This window comes from Hirsutella rhossiliensis (genome assembly GCF_020360975.1).
Source record: "Hirsutella rhossiliensis strain HR02 chromosome Unknown scaffold00013, whole genome shotgun sequence".
NCBI lineage: Eukaryota > Fungi > Ascomycota > Sordariomycetes > Hypocreales > Ophiocordycipitaceae > Hirsutella > Hirsutella rhossiliensis.
The window spans coordinates 1617277-1639887 of NW_025408679.1; the positions used below are offsets into that span (position 1 = coordinate 1617277).

Genomic DNA, 22611 nt, shown 5'->3' on the forward strand with positions numbered 1-22611 from the left:
CCGGAGCTGTCTCCGTCTCCGACTCCACCTCCTCCTCCTCCGAGTCGCAATCCACCACAACGGCTTTCTTTGGACTCCCAATTTCTGGGACAATCTCACCGGCCGCCAAAGCTTCGGCGAGACACATGAAGCGTCTATTTGGGTTAGGGATGGCCCTCCTCTTTCTTCCTCTCTTCAGCCTGTCCACTTCCTCCTCCAGCCTAGCAATTTTACCACCATGTTCTGCTAGTGCCTGTTCTTGAGTTTCCCAGCCTTTAGCTATCTTGGCATATAGCCTCCGAGTCGTAGGTGTTCTGCTTTTGCCAAGGTCACGAATATGGCGGCTGGATTTCGGGGTGTTATCAGAGTCCAAAAACGGCCTATATTCCGGGGATGCCGTAACTTTGTCTTCTGGATCTCAGGGTGCCCCAATGCCTTGGAACGCGAGATTGGCCAATTTCCGGTGGTTCTCCAGCCGGACAAGCTGTTTCTTGCTTTCATTCCCGTTTGACGTCCCCTGGCATACGCACGTATAAAGTTGACCTTGTCAACGGGCGTGGAATCCGTCAAAGAAGCCAGTCTGTCAAGCTCCTTCCGGTAGGCTGTCATTATATGATTGAAAACAGCGCTGTCTAATGGCTGGAGGCCATGAGAACAGTGAGATGGGAAATAACAACAGTAAACATCGTTCAGAAAGCACGCAGAGTATAAATATCTCCAGGATCGACAAGTTTGGCAGTTAACGAACTTGCCACCCGACGGGAAGCTACTTCCAGGAAAATGGGTCCTTGACGAGAAAATGTCACCTACCGGTGAATGTTTTGGCAGAGCCCGCTGGGTCGTCTGCGGGAATTTTGAAGAAGAAGACAGCTGGGCAGTCCAAGACGTGTACGCTGCCGTGGCTAACACAACATCTGTCAAAATATTTCTTTTGTGGACCGCGATTCTTGACCTCGAATGTTTTCAGTTTGACATTGCTACAGCATTCCTCAATGCAGACATACCGGAAGGGACCAACATCTATGTCATGCAGCCAGAAGGCTACGAAGACGGCACAAACAGGGTCTGTCTCCTTCGGAAAGCCCTTTACGGTTTACGAAAGAGCCCTCTCTGGTGGTTCAAGACGATTACACCTATCCTTCAAAACCTCGGATTTGAACCTCTTGACGCGGATCTCTGTCTATTCAAAGATGAAAAGCGTGGCTGCATTCTGATCCTCTATGTGGACGATATGCTAGTCGCCGCACCAACGAAAGAGATAATCTTCCACGTCAAGGAACAACTCCAGTCCTTTTTCGAAGTTAAGGACCTGGGTGAGGTGAAAGACTTCCTTGGCTTCACTGTCATCCGAGATAGGCCAAACAGGCGTATCTACCTCTCTCAGAAGAACTTTACGGAGAAAATCATTTCGAAGTACGGATATCGGAGACTCAATGCCGCGACAACCCCCTGGCCTCGAGGATTCGAACTTCCCGCTACCTGGGAGCCAGACAAGGCCTCTCAGAAGTCATACATCAGACAAACGAGATCACTGAACTTTCTTTCGACGGGAACGAGACCAGACATTACATACACGACAAATCGTCTCTGCGAAGCCAACGCCGGACCGTCTGACCAGCATAAACAGCTGCTAAAACACCTCTTTAGATACCTCATTGGAACTACGAACTTGTCCCTCTGTCTAGGTGGGAAATTCTCGATTAACAATCTTCCACTTCTCGGATTTGCGGATGCAGCATTTGCAGACCGAATACCAACACGGCACTCTACTGCTGGCTATACCGTTCTTTTAGCCGGCTGTCCGGTTCTCTGGAAATCCAGTAGACAGACAATTGTCGCACTGTCAACAACGGAAGCCGAATTCATGAATCTCACGCCAAGTGGACAAGCTCTTTTGTGGATTGATCGCATCATACAGAACCTTGGAATCCGATCCAGCAAGCCAGTCATCATATTCACGGACTCACGCAATGCACAGCTCACGGTACTAAATCCAATGAACTCGGCAAGAACAAGACACATTGACACTCGCTATAAATGGATCATTGATCGCACAACCCGAGGAGACTTTGACATTCAACATGTCTCGACGCACGATATGGTGGCAGACGGACTTACCAAGCCACTCACCCAGGATCGCCATGTTGCTTTTGTTCGTCAACTTGGACTTATTTCTCTTCCGATTGCCTAATCTGCAAGTCACGATGTTTGACATTTGGATTGTTCAGTCATCTAGCCATGTCTGGCTACGGGGTGTTGAAGAGACTGGTCGTCTCTAGAAGGTCTATGATCATGTCGACATTTGTCAGCTATGTCTATATAAGACATAGCCTCCCACTCCTTCTGTAGCTAGAGAGATATCATCATCATTAAGAGATCATTCATTTAGTCTTTCCTAGTCCATGTGTATGGACGACACAACGCGAGCCAATCTCGCCAATCAGCCCTTGGGCGAGTACATATGGTCGGGGAGCGGACGAACAACCAAGCCGTTCCGGATCCCGTCGAGGAGGAAAGGCGTATTGAGGACAGGTCCGTGATTCGTCGTTCTGCTGGCTAATGATTCATGCAGACGGACGAGAAGCGATCGGACGGCACATTGAGGCACTAAGAATTTTTGTGCTATCGGAGGGGAGAACAAGCGCTGGCAGTGCTAATGAGAGGACTTCTCGCCTGGACCTGCGCCTTCTTCGCATTGCATCTTGGCCAGAGGCTAGAGTAGCGTTCCTGTATTCGTGACAGCCTTAATGCATCGCCCCGCCCCCAATCCTGCCAACCATGATAGCAGTGTGGTTTTCGATCCAGTCAATCCTGATCAATCGATATTGACGGATTGATCCAATTGGCCAGTAAGATTGTCAATCCTGTCAATCCAGTTGGTGCCACAACTGCCATGGCGGCGCCACCAATTTAACAGTCCATTTTTTTTGGCGGAACAAATAGTTAATTAAAATGAGATAATTTCCAGACGAGCGCGCAATTATCGATCCTCATTTGCCGATAATGGGGATTGCCGGCGCTCGGATTGAATGAAGTTCAATCCGTCAATCCTTGCGGCGCCATAATCCGCCGTTTGAGGCGCCGCCCTAATTTGATTTATTGGCCACGCGGATTGACTAGGATTGATCCGCGATATTGATTGATTGGATTGACAAGGGTCCAGATTGAAAACCACACTGCATGATAGGCATGATCGACGTCGGCCCCGCCTCCCGCCTTCCCCTAGCGATCGGCACGGGAACAAAACGGCTCCCACTTAGCCGCTACTTCAAGCGAGGTAGGGTTGCTGTCTTCGTCCTTGATTAGCTAGCTGGTCGGCCGCCAACACGCGCTCAACAAGGCCGTCGCAAGTTCATTTTCGAAGCCTGGTCGGTTAGGCGTCTGCTTATGGGCACTTGCACTGGTCGACAACAGCCAGCAGTGCCTTGCTCAACGCTGCAACTCGTCCGTTAATGAGCGGCGTCGGCGTTAACACGCCCAGGTCCCGTGGGACGTTGCTGCTCGCGGGCGTTCAGGGAGACCTGCCTGTTCAGAGGATCTGCAGCTGCATGCTGTCTATTTTGGAATCTGCCAGATGATATGTGTGCCTCGGAGAACGTCCGGGTGCTGCGGAAGCGCGCCTGATGACGAGCCATGTGAGCCGAGTGGCGAGAACAACATCTGCGACAGAAGCATTGGGGGTTTGCGGCGAAGGCAAGGGTCGCGACCGAATCGCGGTTTCTTTGAGCTCGGCCTAACCATCGATGAACGGCCGACAGAGTGCGCGCGCTCCTGCACTAGCATGACGTACCGGTGCGATGGAACGCCGAATCATGGGGTGGCAAAGAGGTCAAGTGGGATGGCCTGTTGGCTACCTCATTCTGCGCGTCGCCCCGCGCATCCCTTGTGGCGATTGACTTTCGGGCCGCAATTGCTCTCATTCGACGCGTCCACCACCACCCTGACGGTCATAGAAAATAGTCGCCTGCGACAACGAAGAGACGTCGTTGGATTAAGCTCGCATATTGCCGTCGACTGGCTTAGTCAACCGTGCGCCGTGACGGATTTGTAGCCACCTGTCACCATAATCTCAGATCTCTCGACGGGCGATCAGGCGAACCTGGCCAGGTCGAGACCGCGACCAATGGGGCCTGGCGTGAGGTCTCAATCGGCTCGGCAGAAGGTCCCGTTGCACCAACCACTCTAGTCAAGAGTGGCCGCCGCCGGCTCGTACAACCTAGAGCCGCTAGCTCTCGGGACAAAGAGACTGTGCTTTCCCAATCGGGCTGCATCTTGTCCAACTGGGTCGAGCAAGTCCAGGAGCGTGAGGACACAAGGGCGGGGCCACCCTAGTCGCACGGCCTCTCGGCGATTGTCGCACGGCCTCTTTGGCCGGATTAGGCAGTTGCGACACGAGAGACTTAGGGCCTAGGCAATTTTATTAGCAAATTGATGTACCTCTTGTACCGATGGTTGCCGCACCGTTAAACGCGTAAGACTCGTGGTAGTAACGCGTAAAAACGCAGTCTGTCAACGCAGTCTATCAACGCCGTCAACGCCGTCAACGCCGATATCACCAAAGCCGCATTCACCGCCTTATTTGAAGCCTTTACAATGGACTCAATGACACTGCCTACCAAGATGGCTGCGCCCTTCGATTTAGGGCCATTCGAGACCGCGGATGCCGCAATTGAAGCTATTCAGGCCCTCGCGAGAGACGAAGGCTACGCTGTAGTCAAAGTCAGATCCTCCAATAAGCGTATGGGTATTCCTCACCGCTGGGACCTCGCTTGCGCCCGTGGACCTATCCATCATGTGTCTATTGCAGCAAGGCTCCGCGAGTCAGGCACGAGGAAAGCCGGCTGCCCGTTCAAGGTCAAGATAGTGCAAATGACTACACTTGACGACCTGTGGCATATAACGGTGATGTGCCCAGAGCACAACCACGGTCCCGAGGATCCAATCGCCTTCCCAGAACACCGCAAACTCACGCAGGCCCAGATTGACGAAGTTGAGCTCTTATCTCGCGATGCTGCCCAAACGGCTCGAACGATCCATATATCCCTCTCCGTTCGTAACGAGGGTATTTTGACAACGGAGAAGGATGTAACCAATCTTCAGACCCGGCGTCAAATGCGTGAACTTGGGGCTCGAACGTCAACGCAGGCGTTGGTAGCAAAACTAGACGATATACGTATACCGCACGCCGAGACCTATAATGACGAACACCTCGAGAAGATCGTCTTCCTGCTAGACGAAGGCTTCGAGTTCTGGACCCGGCATTCGCATTTAATGATGCTCGATGTGACCTATAATACTAATAGGTTCGGGCTGAAGTTACTCGAGGTAAACGGCATTACTCTCTCGGGCTCGATTTTCCCACTTGTGGCCTGTCTCTCGCCAGACGAGAACGGTGGTATCTTCGAATGGGCGCTGGGCCAGTGGAAGATCTGGATAACGGAATATGCTCTCAGCCTCGACCTCAACGACGATGCCTTCTATCCGCACGTTGTGATTACCGACTTCGATGCAGCGGAGCGTTGGGGTATCGATCGTGTGTTTCCGTTGGTCCAAAAGCAGCTCTGTACGTGGCATATCGAAAAACATCAAGAAGGCGGCTCGTGAGCGTTGGGTAGGGGAAATGGCCGCTCGTGAGGCTGATCCGATGAATATCGGTATTCTTGTTGATGGGGATCGCGGCGTACGAGCACAACGAACCCCGGATGACTTCGTGAAGGCGTGGAAAGGCCTTCGTGATGCAGATACAGAGGCAGAGTTTTTGGTATTGTGGCAAGCATTGCAGAACGACTTTTCAACGCAGCCTGGTAAGTCTATTATTCCGTACCGGCAGGCAGCTGCCGGGCCTACCTCTCAACACCATAGCTAAGATCACCACTTTCAACAGCCTTAGTCTCATACCTCTCTACGACGTACATTCGACTACGGCCACAGTGGGTGAAGGCGTATACCAAGACCTACCGTAACTACGGTCATACGACGACTTCGCCTTGTGAATCTCTTCACAATAGCTCGCAGAGCTTTATTAAGAACGGAACTGCACATCTTTTGCAACTATATAACGCCTTACGACTCCAACGGCAAACGGTACAGCGGCGGCATCTCTCGTTGCTAAAGAAGCAACGAGAAATAGGAATCCATACAATCAACTTCTATATCAAGAAGTCGTCTCATCAGTCTCCTACCTAAGTCTTCAAAAGGTACAGCAAGAATACCGTTTTGCTAAAGGTTACCGCCTCAATCCACGCCGGACGCCACTACAGCCTTGCGCACACAATTTTACAGCACAATTCGGGCTCCCTTGTCGTCATATTATATTGGATTATCTCGGGCTTCAAACTACCAACTCTGAGCGGATCGTGATACCGCTACGGCCGCTACCGCTATCCCTTTTTGATCGACATTGGCATCTCAAAAACCCGTTACCAGAGTCTGATCCGTATCAACGCATCCGTGACCCTCGAATTATCCTCGCCGGCGCGTTGGGCAAGATATAACAACGAGTATTCCTCAGCAAGCAGGATCGTCACGAGCCTCACAGTCACAAGCACGCCCTCGAGCACCCCGTCAGACCCAAGCCCAACGAAACGCCGCTATTGCACGCATGGCTGCCCTTGAAGCTCTACAAATGCAGCAAACAGCAGCCTCAACACCACAGGGTCAGTTCACGATATCTAACGACGTTACGATACAGCAGCCAGCCCAACCGCTACAGCCGGTACGTCAACCTCACAGCTTTCGATCGCACACAGCACAGTCACGTATACCGTCAAGCTGGGGGCAATTCGAGCCACAGGCCTCACAGACTGGGCCCGGGCCCCAACGAGGGTATCGCGAAATGCCTCGTTTTTTCACGTCACAGCTAGCTACACAAGGTGTATCTATCCAGCAAGCAATCCAGGCGCCGCCGCCGCCGCTGCCGCAGATAATAACGCCGCTGATGACGCCGCTGATGACGCCGCTGCTCCCACAGGATGATGTATCGCGAGCCTCACAGGATATGGCACAAGGTTACGTTGGATTTCCAAGGCAGCTACCGCAGGTCCCTTCTGAACAGCAAAATGAAGTGGGAAACGTAGGGCAGATACAGAGGCAGGCGAAGCCGCGGGTCACACGGCGCCAGGCATCGCGCAAGCGGCCGTACGAGCAGATAATCCAGTTCTGAATAGCCTCGCGGGAATCATTGAATTGCAATGCATTACTTGCGCCGGTCGGGTTGTCGCGCGATACTTCTTTTCGTATGCAAATCGCAGGCAAATTGGAGGGATCCAAATTACGTGTCGCAACTGCCTAATCCGGCCAAAGAGGCCGTGCGACAATCGCCGAGAGGCCGTGCGACTAGGGTGGCCCCAAGGGCGCACTGCACTGTCACTTAGCGCCAACGATCGGTGAGCACGGGGCACTCCGGCCGAACCAAAATCTTTCCATGCTTGCCAAAAGGGGAAAACAGGCTGCTGTTCTCACCAGGGCCTGGGGTACCCCGAGCCTTCGACCAACGCCTCACCAGCCTGGTGGTACTCCTAGGCAGATTTTCCCAGGCAACAGGCAGTAGTGTGTCGGGTCCATATTCTCGGGATTTGGTGTGTTGCTACGACAAAAGGTCCATATCGCTGGCCATGTCGTCGCCGCCGTCATCATGCGATTGGCTCGTGGATGGCACGCTGATTCATTAATGCGCGCTGGCAATATCACCGCTCCGATGGGCTAGCTTGAATCCAGAGGCGCGGCAGATGTCCTACTGGCTCTTATTGTACAGTCACTGCAAGGATTCTGTAGACAGGACGCGGGCATGATGCCACATGCACGGCGGCTTTCCTCCTGTAAGGTGTGCTGTCAGGTGTGCTGTGAGGCGTGCTGTGAGGCGTGCTGTAAGGGATGCTGTAGGTACATCTGTCGCGCAAACGCAAGGCCCTGGTCGGATGGGGCAGGCATGCAAGCGAGAGCCAGATGCAAGTAGGGACTGTTCGGCAATTGCCTCGACAATCTCGGAGAAGAAGGGGGAAAGGGCAGAGCCGTGAGGTGACGTCTTTGTACGAGGCGAGATGCCGAGGCGGTCTGGACTCTGGAGACTGCCGGTGGTAGCGAGGGGTGTGGTGGTGGTGGAGGGTACATGCCTAAGTAGGTAGTAGAGGGTGCAGGGGCAGCGGGCAGCTGGTAGAGAGAGGGGAGCTGAGAAACGACGATGATGACGACGACAGCGTGTGTGCATACTCGGCGGAGGTTCGTGCTCGCACACCGGTGCATGGTCTCTGCATGAACATGTAGTCTGATGATGGGTGGAATGTGCAGCTATGGCTGTGTGTCCATGCGCATTGGCTCTTGCGCGGCTTTCTTGTGGCACCAACACGTATTAGATTGCCAGTATAGACGGCCATCCTTCGGGAAACTTTTAGTTAGACCATCGCAGGACGCAGTGCTACCAGAGCGGAGGCTGTTGGTCGCCATTCGTTTATGACCAACAATGTGGACCATTTATGTAGAAGAAGCAAGCGCATGGCTGCTTCGCGGTTGCCTAACTCCCACTATCAGGTACTGTCCGTGCCGTTTGATTGGCAAATCGCGGTCTCTTGGGGTGGGGAAGACGGCACGGCGGCCTCTACGGCCTCCGGGGAGACCCACAATATCGGAGGCTCTTTTGGCATAGGCGGTCGGGCCTTGGACCTAGGCTGGTTACTGCCCCAGTAGGCGGCATCCGTATGAAAGTAAAGCATAAGGCGCGTATCGGACGAATGATCGATTCCTTCATCGTACAGTACGACTGACCCTAGTATTAGAGTGAAGCGTATTCCATTGTTTATGTAGATGGGCCATCTCGAGCTAGCTACTTCGGGTGGGCGAAGGCTCTAACGACATGGCTTGTAGCTACCTTCTTTACTCCGAGGACCAGTCGCCAGTCTAAGTTACATTTCGTGTACATCGTCGTAGTCGTGACCCTTGTTGGCGACCTCCCCCGCACCCCTCGCCTTTGCAGGGGGAAAGCCTTTGTTCAGAAGAAAGGTGAGAGCAACTTAAATGCTGCTACATTGTAACTGGGCCGCCACACGTTCCTGCATACACGGAGTGTAGGGCTGCATCCACATTCGCTACTTGAGGGGCTAGAATCCGCGGACAGGCTGGGCAGTGTTTCGACGCCACTGCGTAGTAACTCACATATCGTTTCCTTAACGGGATTAGTATAAGCGAGTCACATGTTGGTGCCTAGATGCACAATGCCGCAGCGCACCTGCATACACGAATCCGCCTTCTTGTCACTTCATTGTGTGGATTCTCCGTCCCGCAAGCAGCTGTAAGCAAATTTCGGGAGGAGCTAGCCCTGCACCATGCCATGCAACTAAATCCCTGCATTCGTTGTCACTGCCTCTGGGTATATCATCGGCCTTATTGCCCCATCAGGTCGACAACAGGCCGCTGACAATCACCCCGCAATTAGGCGACGGTGCTAGTCACCAACGGTTATGCACTCTATCGGTGATAGTGACACATAATGAAGCTCCGGCAGGCGTCGTGAATGCTAAGCATGTGATATGTTTATGCAGCGTGATACATCACACCTTTAGCACCTTTGCCCACCCCAGACATAGATTGTGAGTCGAGGAACAACTAGCGTGCAACTGAGCCATAGACACCGTTTCAACGTTACATAAAGGGGTGAAAAAGAACCAGGACGGTTCGCTAGCATATCGAACTGCAAGCCGCAGCTCAGAACGAATTTTGTTGCACCGCAATTACTATGAGGATATCCAAGCTGCCTACGGTCGTACTCATCGTACTCAGCCACGCTTGAAGTGGTGACAGCCAAAAGCGGCCCACCTGAGCCTTTATCTCCGGGGTCTGCGGGTGAAACTGATATCAAACGCGACTGTAAATGCCTCGGTGCGCCGTAGTCCCCGAAAACCTCACTTGAGGAAAGGGGGCAAAGGCCAGTTCAGGTCGTGGCCTTCAACGCACTCAATACCTCGCACAGGCTGCGTGAGTTGCGTGATGCAGCCATTCCGTATCGTGAGGGCAAAAGTCGTGATCGGTGTGATCGACATGCAATAAGCGGGGCGTGACAGGGATAGCGCCCCCTTAGTTAGTTGCCAACCTGGAACAATGTCGGCCCTCTTCGCGCCAGGCTTCTCAATTCTCTCACTTCTTGCTTGGAATCTTTACTCCAACCGGCCTTGTCATTCTTTGTCGCAACGAGTTGCCGTGCATATCGTTTATCTGATAAGTATTCATCCATGCTTGACCACTTCGCAATCCCTCATCTCGACCGTCCTGCTTTCCTCGGGAGGCTTAGGGTCGCCGCCCGCATTATCTGGAACGCATATCTCGCGTGGACAAAATGTCTGTCCAGAGAAAAGATGCCTTCACCAAAGCTACGGTCCTCGATGGCTGCCTCTCACGATGGCGTGAAAATTTTAGAAAGATCAGACCACCACAAGACTCATATCAAGAAAGGGTTAACTTTGCTGAGCACCGCTTGCAAAGTCTGTGGAGAGACATACCATCACATCCCAGTCCAGACCAACTCTGCTCCATTCGAGAAACGACTTTGGCGATTGGAGGTGAGTTGAAAGAGCTCGAGCTCAATCGTGAGGCTTTCATAGAGCTCGAGAAGGTCGCGCATGATGAGAAAATGCAAGCACTTCTGCAATCGCTTTGCGATGATGTGGTGAGGACACTTGGCCCGACCGTAGTGCACAGGTCACTTCAGGAACACGACCTCGACGAAGCCATTCCACTTCAGCCGCCATCGCCGGTGCAGAATGCGTTCTTGGAGGAAGACGCGGCAGATGGTCCCGGGCTAGAGATTTCTGTGCGTGTTACCTCTACCAAGACCCAGTACCGTACATTTACTCACTGTTGCAGAGAAAACGAAACCATGATACCCCTGCTGCGGGCGAAATACGCAAGCGCGCTCGCACTGAGATACAACCGTCAGCGATGGACGAAGGGTCGGCAGCGTTTCGAGACGTGTTCCCAAAAGACAAAGTTTCACCGGGAAAGCCCACGATAGTCGAATATCCACCGATAAGTGGTAAGTGGTTCATCCTTCAATGCGGGGAACATGGAATCGCTTTCAAAACCATCACCGGTGCCGCAAAGCATGTGAGGAGCAAACATCATCGATGGTCGAAAGGGCATGCGGGTGCCATCAAACACTTAGGCGTTCGGGTCCATAACCGCAACTTCAACCTGACAGAACAGTACAATACTGCGGGCCAGGATGCACCGGATGATGAATACGGACATCCCCGAGGCCGTTTTGGCGGAACAGCAACCCAAAAAAAAGGCCATACTTCGGCCTCCTCCACCGGTGACCGATCAGAAACTAAAACGCGCGGCCGTGCTGTGCGATCAAAACATGGTGTCATTGATCCAGTTCCCGGAGAGGTCTATCTTGCACTTTGGAATAATAAGTGGCACGCCGTCATGGTCCTTCCTCTGGGCAGTTTTGCCGATATTGGCCTGCCAGGCTCGTTCAACGAGACATCTCTTAATGAGTGTGTACCACCATGTTACACGAAAGACCCGCAAACAGGGGAGTATGCGTGGCACGACGCTTTCCGAATAGGAGAACCCTTCAATTCAGAGCGGCAGTTTCCGTTATGTTCTTTACTAATAGGACTTTTCCTCGCAAAAGCCCTGTCGCTTGGGTTGCTGCCGAATATCTCGACAAGTTCGACCCGCACGGTTCAAAGTCAAAACTGTTCCGTATGTCGAACATGTACGGAACTTTCTTCAAGAACGTGCCAAGTCGGAACCAAAGGGAGCTGCAGCCATCGGTGCAGACAAATGCAAAGGTGCGCGTGCTGAAGTCCATGAAAGATACAACCATGGGGAATATGCTCACTAAACGATTGAAGGACGCAATTATCACGACACTGTTTCCGTACTAGGCTCCAGGGACGACACGCCTCAGTCAACAGACACCCATGCGACACCAACAATGCCAGTTCATACTGACACCACCAGTGATGGAGACGATCGGCTGTTAGGTGTCGAACGATTGCAACAATCGCTTTGCTCACGCGAAGAAACTACTCTCGATGCCCTGAATGCCCCACTTTCAACAGCAAACGACGAGACGATGTCTATTGACGCCACTTCCACTGACAAAAATGCTTCTACTCCCGACAATCAGGTAACACCCTTGCCAGACCTAGACCCAGCAACCTCAGGTGTCAGCGTCGTCACACACGCAGAATGGCAAGGGGTTCCGAGCTATCGTGCAGATGAAGATCACATCCGAGATTTTGGAGGTCGGCATTTGGATACGCTTGGCATTGGAGATATTTTGTCCGAATCCTCGTCGTCAGCTCCGAGTCGATGTGCAAACGTGTTGGTGCCTCAACAACCCTCCTTAGGCCAAGTACCAACGACTAGAACGGAAAGTGTGCAGCAAACAAGTCCTCGGTACTCTCAGGCATTCTATACCCGTCCAAACGAGGAACATTCACTCCCTTCTCCTACGGCATGCCCGACAACAGAGCTGGCAAAGGCTGGTGCACGGCAGCTTGAATCGCTGGGAACTCCCCCTAATTCGCAGTTTTGCGCACCAGGCCACTTTCCATGCCTAAACCCTTTGGATGCTTTCACTCAACACAGTGCCCATAGTGGTGCACAGGGTCTTGACCAGGTGCGCCTAAATTCAAGATTTAGCGTGCAAATATCACCTGGTTCAATACTGCCTTTACCCCGGAATTTCGACTCAGGGTCATCCAAAACGTATTTAACAGCAGAGTCGTCGCCAGCCGCATATTGTTTATCGCGGCCCGGATACTTACGGCAAGGCTTGCAATCTGGTCCTGCCAGTAGTTAGCTGCTGATTACTTGTTTCTGGATAGGCGAGGGGCGAGAAAAGCCACCCTGTATGCTGAGACAGTTTTGTCATTCTTTTTGAATCTAGACCACTCAAGTACCAGTGAAAGGTCGAAATATCATCTACTGGAGCGACTTGAGCCACGAGTTAGATCAAGGGAGCAGTTACAGCTGACAAATCAATCCACGGCTTCCGCAATGCTGATCAATTTATTGAGGTCAGTCTACGTCAACGTCAATCCATGGCTCGTGCAATTATGTAATCAATCAATCTATGGATTCGTTCCTCTACTGTATCGATACCTGACTCAAGTCCCTGTGTCTAACCTGCCTCTTTCACCGGAGTTTATACGTGTGCGGATTAGACCGTCAGTCTGCTCCCTCTGACAATTACACTAGCTAGCCTATAAGCTCTAGAGCCTCTACTCGTTACCTATATAGGAAAAACCCGGTGGCCCAGGAGGAAAACCTATATACAACCTTTCCCATCTGCCTCGGCCCGCGGGCGGCCGTCGTCGCGGTGTTGAGCAAGATGGGTCTGTCGAGAAGAAGGTCCGAACGAGTTGAGGTCTCTAGGTCTCTCTAGGTAATACAGCTTGAAACCAGGTAAGAAGGAAGTCTGCAGACTGTTCTTTCTTCTTCCTAGACCACTGAGGGGTCCGGAGGATCTCCTATTCGAACGGGGCCCTTTGAGGAGTCCGGCATAACTATTACTGGCTCGGGGACCTCGAGAGACTGAACTATCTATCTAATAGCTAGAAGAGCTATTTGATCGGGGAGATGGAGCTGATGTTGCTGACGTAGATGACTTACGTGGCCTTCAGTAAGTGGCAAGAAGTGCCCTCTTTCTGATAGAATGTATACTATACCTGAAAACGGGATATCAACTTGGGAGAAGCTTGGAGGATACAAAAGAGGCCGTTTGGACGGGAAAAGGGCAACCGGGGGCAGAGCAATCAACACATGCATTCTCGCATACCATCTGATCATATGATACTCGACCTTCGAAAAGTCCCTTTATCCACTTCTATGCCCACTTTTGCTCTCATCTTCGCGAGAGGGTCGCAGCCGCCAGCCTGGTGCAGGTGGGGGACCTCCGTCCCAATTGGGCCGGGGCGTCAGGTCCCGTAGGCGCGTTATACCCGAATAGCCGTCAACGCCAGCGCGGCGCGACGGAGAACTCTATCCCGCTTATACCTCCTTCTCTTAGGACCTCTTCTCGCCGGTGTTTGGTCGGTCGCCCACGGCCCGCCAAGCTCCTGATTGTGAGCCGTACCAAGGGCGGGGGGCGCGCTTGATGGCGGTGCTTGCAGGTCGTTCGCCGCTGTTTGTGATTGGGAGCCGGCAAGGATAAAAACATTCACTGCTACCGTTTGTCTCATTTTATTCTCCGTCCGCTCGTGATCGTGTCGTTATCGCGGTGCACGCAATCCAGCTTCTCGCGAGACCTGCTGCTACCTTGTAGTGGGGTATCGGCCGAAAGTTGAGAAACCATCGGACGAGAGATGGGGCTGTGTCGGGTCGCATAAGAAGCGCGCGGAGATCGGCGTCAATCAGCACCTGTGCTTATTTGCAATAACATCAAACGCTGGACAAGACTCCCCAAGCCTGCCAAGAGCAACAATACTCAGAGTCCAAGAACCCGCCGTCTGAAAGACTCTACTGCGGTCATCCCTACCTTGGAAGAGCCATTCTGACGTGTTGCACAAAGCGGTCAAATGCCTGGAGAAGTGTCCCAGACCCGAGAAGGGGTGTGAGCATCCTTGCCTCTTTCTTGCGGGGAGGAATGCCAAGAAAAGTGCCATGTTTTCGCTTGGAAAAGATTGATCTTGCTCTTGCGTGTGGCCATAAACTTTCTTCGGCGCTCTGTTGGCAAGCGAATGACACTGTCGCCATCCAGTGATGCTCTTACCGCGATGCACACCGATCTGAGGGGGATAAAGCTATCGTCACTACCAAAAGCGGCAAGTGGGGGTTGTTTAGAGAGAGTCGGCTAGTTCGTTTCACAAGGAAACGGCTGACCGGGACAACGACTATGCTGCCCAAAAAACGAAAGTAGTAAAAGGCGAGATGCAAACCACTGTTCCTTCTTCTTCTCTGGAACAAGCTCGACGAGGGCAGAGTGTGCGTCCTTCCAGCAGGGACGCCCCCCTTCCCTTCTGGAACAATAACCCATGAAATGTTGGACTGCTTGCACCGCTTCCTCCATCTCCAACGGCCCTTCCAAAGGTGATGATGGATCAAAGAGCAAGACCATGGTACAATCCTGCTCTCCGGTCGCCAAAGTATCGGGCCACCTTTGCCACACGTCAGCGGCTACCGCTAGGTTCCCTCGCAGCTCTCGCCAACAGATATCCATCTCATCGGGACGGTTGAAAAGAAAGTAGACGGCAACAACAGCCACGTCCCTGCACCCATATAGGGCACCAAAAGACGAAAGGTTCGTCGTCAACTTAGTGAGATCTAAAACCTGACCCTCGTACAGCTTCTTGGCAAGCCAGAAAAGACTCTGAAAGAGGGAGCCGGCTCCGCTACTCTCAGGTACGAACTCCTTGCCCCAGAAAAAGGTTTTGCCCTTGGCTCCTTGGGCCCGCTCCTGCTGATGTGCAGCCACGTTGCCATGGGTCGTCATGGTTAGTGTTTCTAGACACTGATTAGTAACTCTCGTCCGGCGACGCCCAGATTTGTTTCCTGCGAACGGACAAGAACTCACGGGTTGCTTCCGAAGCTAACCAAGTGACCTCAAGGACACAGATGGATGTAATGGAGGGTGAACTTGTCTTGGTTGAAACAGAAACTGAGGCAGCGAACATCAAGACCCTTAAGTATTTGTCTCCCCGACGTGTTGCTCCATAACCGCTTTACCCCTGTCAAGGCATCATTGGATGATATAGACAAGCCGCATACGCGGCCATGATCGATCCGCTCTCCTTGTGCTTCGCCTATGAAATATGACCGGGTCCCTTCCCCGGTCAACTGTGGAAATGAATGCTGCAGTGAAACTGTACGTCGTTTGCATCCTGCGGCGTACCATGCTCCCTCCGTCTCATTGGCTCATTAAACCAAGCCACTTCTTCGTTCCACGCCTGCTTTGTACTGCTGTCCATCGCAAGGGAAATCGGCTTTACCATTCGTGCCATGGTCCAAGGGCCCCCAGTACACATCAATCAGGAGGAGTAGGCGTCCGCAAGGGCGCACGACGGACACCACACATCAATACGCATGGATACGGACTGAGTGACGAATACCAAAACAAACATACAACACCAAGTCACTTAGTCATACACTCCACACCCAAACAATACACCGTTGGGCCTGCGACTGGAAGGAGCGACTTGATCGTCATAAGAGGCAGGGGGGCGGAGGACCACGCCGCGTCAATTGGTCAGGTTACGATCAGTTTCACTGACCCCACACATGACCGGGACGAGAAGCCCGGGCACCGGAGGGTATAAGAAGGGCTGCGATGCCCGCTCCCTTTTTTTTTTAATCCCGCGAGGGATTTCCTTTTCCCTTCACTTTGCGCGGGTAGGGCGAATCACACGTGATGGAGGAACCCAGTAGAATGGGTATGTAAGAGCGGAGGGCTCGCACTTTGGAGTTACCCAAACTCCTTCCTTCTCTCTTCGTGCCTCTCTTCTATCGGCAGACAGCATTTTAATCCCCCACGCAGTGGTGTGCGCAACCAAGAGGGTCCATTTACTGCGCTGGAAGCATCAGTCGAGGGACAGACGAACATGGTGTAACTGGTACGAACGAGGGTGAGTTTTTTCCCCTATTCTTTTGGAAACAGAGTGGCGCATGGATCAGTTCTTGGACAACGGTGTCTTTGCGGGTGTTACGCCCGCACTGACTGCCCGGTGCCACCAGCATGGACGGGTGGTTGTTGTACCGGTACCCTTTGTCGGTCGGAGATGAGTGCTTACAGCTGTGACTATCGCAGAATTGAACAGAGTGGTCTTTGACATAGACAACGTCGTAGGCATGGAGGCTACACCCCTTGCCCTCTCGACGGAGAAGGTATCTGGACCCTGTTCCTGCTGTGTACACCCGAACTGCATCTCCTTGAGGGAGCGTCGCTTCTGCAGTCGGTGGTTCTTTGTCCGATGGGTGGCATTGATCGTGCTAGCAAGAGCGGGCTAAAGGCCCCGCTAGTAGGGACGCCAACAGTCTCTATTAGCTATCTACGAAAACAGTCCGTATCGCCAGCCTGGATAGCTGGCGAGCCCTATGGAAGGCAGAAGAAGAAAATTGCCCTAGAGCTAAGGGCCTTGGGAAGCACTACCGACAGGCTAAGCAAAGCTCTTCGCTTCTCCTATAAGCCAGATAGGAGCCTCGCGGTGTTTTCAGCATTTAACCAGCTCCTACTAGGGATAGGCTTTCTGAAAGCTTACCTAGCTAGAGCTAGAAAGACAGACTTAGAAGGGTGTAGGTGTGGCTCGTCGAGACATACTGCCTCACACCTTATTCTTAGTTGTAAGAACTACACGAAGGAGAGAACCCAGCTAAGAAAGGCCCTAAGAGGGCAGCCTCTAACCCTTCCTATTCTCTTTACAACTACGGTAGGGAGAGAAGCTCTTTAACCTTCCTCGGGAAGACAAAGATAGGAACGGCGAACTGGTTTATGAAAGAGTAACCTAAGGACCTCTAGGTCCTTAGGGGTAAACAATAAAGCGTGGGAACAAAAGAACTGACCCTGTTAATTTTTCCTTACCTGTCTCTTTCTTACATACACTACTGGCTATTTAGCTAGTAAAGCTAGCTATCAACTTAGCTAGCTGCAGGGGGCTGGCTCCTGCCGCGTCATAGCTTAGACGGCCACACACGCGTAATGAATTAAAAAAAATCCGTGCTCAAAAAGGACTGATGAAGATGATTTCATTTGTAAATGGCTCACTTAGCGATGCCGCGAACAATTCCAGGGAGATGAGGTTAACGACTTGCAGCCGTTGTCGCCGCCACTGCCGTACAGTATGTGACTCATATAGACTTATAGAGCCGAATATAACTACCAAAATCTCATCCTGGCTCGGAGGAATAAAACTCGGGCTACTTATGTGGACACAATTAGCCGGCTGGTGTCGAGAAGAAGGGTCTAAGACTCGGTCCTGAAGCCTGATAGCTAGCTGAAGGTGTAGGGCGAGACAGGATGAAACGGGGAGGACGTGGCACGCTGACGCGGAGAGATGGGTGCCTATGGATTAGTAAGTCCGCAAGGAAGAAGATGGAAGACGGAGGAAGAAGCAGGACAAGGGGATAAATAAAGGGCCTATGACAGAAAAGAAGAAGGAACACACATGCACCCCAAAATAATTATGCCCTTTGCCCTGCTTTCTTCGTGAGAGCTGGCAGATACAGTACTGTACTCGAAGTGAAATTTTTACACAAATAGCCTTATTCCACTCGGCCAACTCCGAAGAGGCCCCTTGCTTGTTCCACGATCTCGCGGCTAACGATTTTGCAACCCCGGCTGAAATTGAAGATCGTCCCATCGTCACGTCGCATCCGCGTGTCTTCGACTTCATTTCTGTCCGCAGCTTTTATCCTCACAATAACACATGCAGCCGATGCCAGTGCCTTGCGGTAAGTGGCTAGTAATGAGTTGCTTCGAAGATAAATCCCATGGACAGGCTTGGGGCCAGATAGCATTGCGGCTGCGCTTTATGACCCAACCCCCCTAATGCGGCCCCCCCCCCCCCCTAGGTTCCGTATGCTTTTCACCGCGTCTAGAGGATATTAGCATAATAGGAATCCGAACCATGACAGTTTCTGCTTACGTGTGATCTGTATGCACCACATGATGCCGATGCCGCGGAACCCTGCTAAAAGCCTCACAAGTGGAACCACCGACTCGGTCTTTTCAGCTCTACGCGAGAAGCATCCTCTTTACAATTCGACGATCTATGACGGAGGAGCAACTACCCATATCGTCAATGACAGGAGTCTGTTGACCGACATCCGCGAAGCTGAGGAAGCCGACTACGTTCTGATCGGAGAAGGTTCCTTGAAGGTCGAAGCGCGAGGCACCCGAAGGATGGAAAATGTTCTGGATGGCGAAAACGGAAGAAACACACGCACCCTCGTTCTTCTCGACGTTGCACATGTGCCACGATTCCACACGAACATTGTCAGCGCGAAGAAGCGATGAGCTCAGCCATATTCTTCCACCGGGAGACGACGCTGTTCTTCGAGCATTACGTAAATGCAGGGCGGGGAGTCGGTGTTCGGGCGCATCAGCCACTACTACGGTGCCGTGGAGACCAACGAACGAGGCTCCTTCACGTCCACGGGCTGCTCTGGTTACATGGAAACGCGCACCTGAGCTCCATGCTTTCCGACGCCCACGGGGAGGAACAAGCCGCGTACCGTAAGCGAATCATCCGCTATGTCGATAGCGTCTTCTGCGAGGTAACGGCAGGGGCGTTGCTGTCATGGGCCGAGAAGACGCAGGCTGACGCGGAAAGCAGGACTTGGACCAGGAAGGCCTCTGCGCCGTGCAGGCGGAGCGTTCGGTGACGTCTGACGTCTCATCCCTGGTGGACAGTGCCGAACAGTTCTCGGCCGCATTCAAGAAGCCAACTTCTGCGCCGGCGCGACGCAGATCCACACCCATAACCCGACATGCGTCGAGTACTCCTGGGCAACAAGGGGCGAAAGGGAGACCTCTGTCGCTTCAAGGCGCCTTGGAAGCTGGTCGAGAAAACAACGTTCTCACAGGACGGCGTGCTGCGGATCCGTAGGTCTCATCCCATGGTGAATCAGTGGAACGAGGCGATTGCCGTGGCTCCGCCACAACTATGACATCTCCTTCATAGCAACGCAGCGGAAGACCATGGCTCTCGTATATTACGTGACGAATTACGCGACCAAGGTAGAGGACCCGACATGGAAGCGCGTCGCTGCGGCAGCGGAATTGCTGCCCATCGTCTCGGCAGGTGGCCAGCCGGCCGCTGGGGAGGATGCCGAAATGGCGTCGTCGGCGACGACGGAACCGAAAAGAAGACGCGGCAGTTTCTGATGAGAGCGGTGAACCGGGTGTTCACGGAGCGGGCTCTGTCGCAAGTCGAGGTCGTCGCCCATCTCTTGGTATACCCAAGCGAGTTCACGAGCGGCAGCATCTGGGCGTACCTGAACGTTGTCGGTGCTCTACTGGCACGTCTCCAGACGGTGGCGATACCTTCGGCAGGAGAGCGCCACCAACAGAGTGACGGCGAGCGGCCTCGAAGAGGAAGAAGTTCCGCCATGTCTGTGAACCGAAAACCGGTTTGGTAGCGCTTGGGTATGCTGTTGGTTCCTGTTGCATTTTATGCAGGGTAATAAAGGCTGCAGGGAGGGATACGTTTTACTCTGGTTGGTTCGGGGTTTTTGCACCTATGCACTTCAGCTCCACAGCCGTTAGCTCAACGTATAGAATCTGAGGTCAGCCATATCCCCCGACAGGCATGGGTGGGTGTGAGTCACTTTTTGTTTTCGCCGCGGTGAGCTCGGATCGAGGGGTTGCTCTGAAAATTATGGGTGACCGACACAACGTTACGGCGCTTGGCGAGTTGAGTGCGGCGTGTTGCTCGAGTTGGGCTCAATCAGGTGCGTCATCCTCTTATTCCGGCGCTTGGAATAGAAACTCGCAGGGCGCCACCAAGCAATGATTGTAGTACTTAGCTATGTACGTGGCTGTGCGTGCAGATGCAAAGGTCCCCAGCGCTCAAGTCCTTTCCAGGGCAGATGTGGCAACCATCTCAAGAGAATGGCTTGCATTATCGGACGAACATGTAATGCAGGCTTGACACAGGCAGGACCAACAAATGACGCACACGGCCTTCGATTGTCAATTCGCCAGCGGATGCACTTTTGCGCGCCCATTCCAGACACCTGTGGTCTCAACGCTAGATTGCACGCGAAACTCGGCTTCAACATGACCTTTTTGTACAGTATCGATTGTGCTGTCACCAACACATACTTATCCTTGTGCGGTCCGTGGTGCCATTTTCCTGTGAGGCTGCCGTGCGCCTACATCGACAGCTTGGCGAGACTCGTTCGACAGAATCGATCGAACGGGCGCCAGCGGTTAGATTCGACCGCGAATGAAATACGCTGCGTTCGATTCCATGCGAATCTACCCTAGGCCCGCTCAATTCGCATCGAATTCAACGCCACGAAATTCGATTCGACATTCGTAAAGACTAGGGGGGTCGAATGAATCTATCGAATTCGATTCCCGTTCGTAAGATGCCCATCCCTGGGTTGTAAAGGGTAGAGGGTCAAAGTCTTCGGCACTCTTCGCCAATGTATCAACTTGTCATCCCCTAAGTCACTATCTGTCGTCATTGGTATGAGAGGTCGATTGCAAGCCAATTTGTCTATTTCCAGTCTAAATTCAAGACGTATATATTTGGTCGTACAAACTGGTCGTCATTTTCGTTCCGGCCACTATCGCATCGATCCACTCGTTAATGTGCGGTGCTAAGAACTCGCTATCGCAACTATTCGCCGCCAAGTCGAAGTCTTTTTGCAAACGGCTCGATTCAAAAACCCTGACCCACTGCGGTTGAAGGACTCGCATTCTTTCCACAAAATAGCAGCGCAAGAGCGTCAGCTCATGCTCCATCAAATGCTCCCAATACAAACTTCCAGGATCGCCATTGGCATCAAATCGATATCTGCTCCGGTCGGGCACCATAGTCCGATTTGGACCGATCAAGAAAGAAGGATAGGAGCATGCTTTCCACAGTGGAACCGCTGACACGCACTCCCAGTCCAAAACTCCAGTCAACGTACCGCTTTCGTCCACCAGAATATTATGCTGAGAAAGGTCGTCATGACAGAGCATTGAAGGCTCTCGGTGTGCGCTCTTTCGGGAAAGACATCGCCGAGGATGCTTTGGAGCCTTTGGATGATTTCCAGTGTCCTCTGCGCATCTTCGAGGTCATCTGCGTCTTGACTATTGGCCAATGTCGATTTGCATTCATACTCGTTGAGAGACAAACGTGCTGCGATCCAGTCTTTGCTTGATCGAAATGGTCCTCGCGGAACGCTTTGTTGCAAGCGACTCCCCCAAAAAAACTGCATCGAGATAATCCTCCCCACTTCAGTAAACTTGGTCTTGCCATGAGACTTTTCTCTCGGATCTAGGAAGATATTGCCAATGCCGCGCAGTTGATTCTTAAACAAAACGGACGCATACAATGCGAAATGATGAACTATTTTCTGTTTCGCCTCCATGTCGATTGATCTCCAGGCCTTAGACAATGTTTTGCCTGGCATCTTCGTCATGAGAATCCACTCAAACCCAAGAGCATTATCTTGATTACTTTGATAAGCAAGGACCCTTGGTAGCGGAAGCGCGGTGTTGTCGTGAATCCATTCCATGGTGGCAACTTCACTGGCTGTCTTCCACTCAGGGTCAACCGGTAATGACACCCGCATAATGAGAGTTCCGCCATCTATGCAGACTGTGTAGATTTTGTTGAACGCTCCTTGGGCCAAGAATTTTACTTGAGACAGCGTGCCGTTGTGGTTGCCTCGATCACTCTCTTGATCGATTCGGGGTCGATTTCAGTGGTCCAGCGAGGCTCGAGTGAGAAAGTTGTCGGCACCCATTCGAACCCCTTTGACTGCTGCTTTGGTGATGCCATTGCTTTGAGAACCTGTAGCAACCGAAAGGCGGGGTGAGGCGTCCATGTTTTAAACGTGTCGCCTCCGTCCATGTCGCCCGAAAGTTTTTCCGTCGCCGCTAGGGGCGAACAGAGCAAGTCGCATCCATCTCCGCGCAGGGCCCACCCGGTCGGCATGGTTCAGGCCGTACCAGCTGCCTCCTGATTGGTCGGCCTT

The 22611-nt window shown here is 52.6% G+C and overlaps 3 protein-coding genes across 3 annotated transcripts; all 3 read left to right on the forward strand.

Moving 5' to 3' along the window:
- Positions 1–4427: 4427 nt before the first annotated feature.
- Positions 4428–5583, forward strand: HRG_09703 (MULE transposase domain-containing protein; the record flags this gene model as incomplete). The annotated part of the gene is made up of 2 exons (XM_044868174.1): positions 4428–4450; positions 4485–5583. 2 exons carry the CDS (start codon positions 4428–4430, stop codon positions 5581–5583), a joined length of 1122 nt encoding a protein of 373 aa, XP_044716755.1.
- A 4720-nt stretch (positions 5584–10303) lies between these two features.
- On the forward strand, positions 10304–11861 carry HRG_09704 (uncharacterized protein; the record flags this gene model as incomplete). Its single annotated transcript, XM_044868175.1, has 4 exons — positions 10304–10777; positions 10831–11070; positions 11165–11355; positions 11606–11861. The coding sequence occupies 4 exons, from the start codon at positions 10304–10306 to the stop codon at positions 11859–11861; spliced, it is 1161 nt and encodes a 386-aa protein (XP_044716756.1).
- Positions 11862–19110: 7249 nt separating this feature from the next.
- HRG_09705 (uncharacterized protein) lies at positions 19111–20035 on the forward strand (the record flags this gene model as incomplete). Its single annotated transcript, XM_044868176.1, has 4 exons — positions 19111–19191; positions 19251–19519; positions 19719–19920; positions 19970–20035. The coding sequence occupies 4 exons, from the start codon at positions 19111–19113 to the stop codon at positions 20033–20035; spliced, it is 618 nt and encodes a 205-aa protein (XP_044716757.1).
- Positions 20036–22611: the final 2576 nt, after the last annotated feature.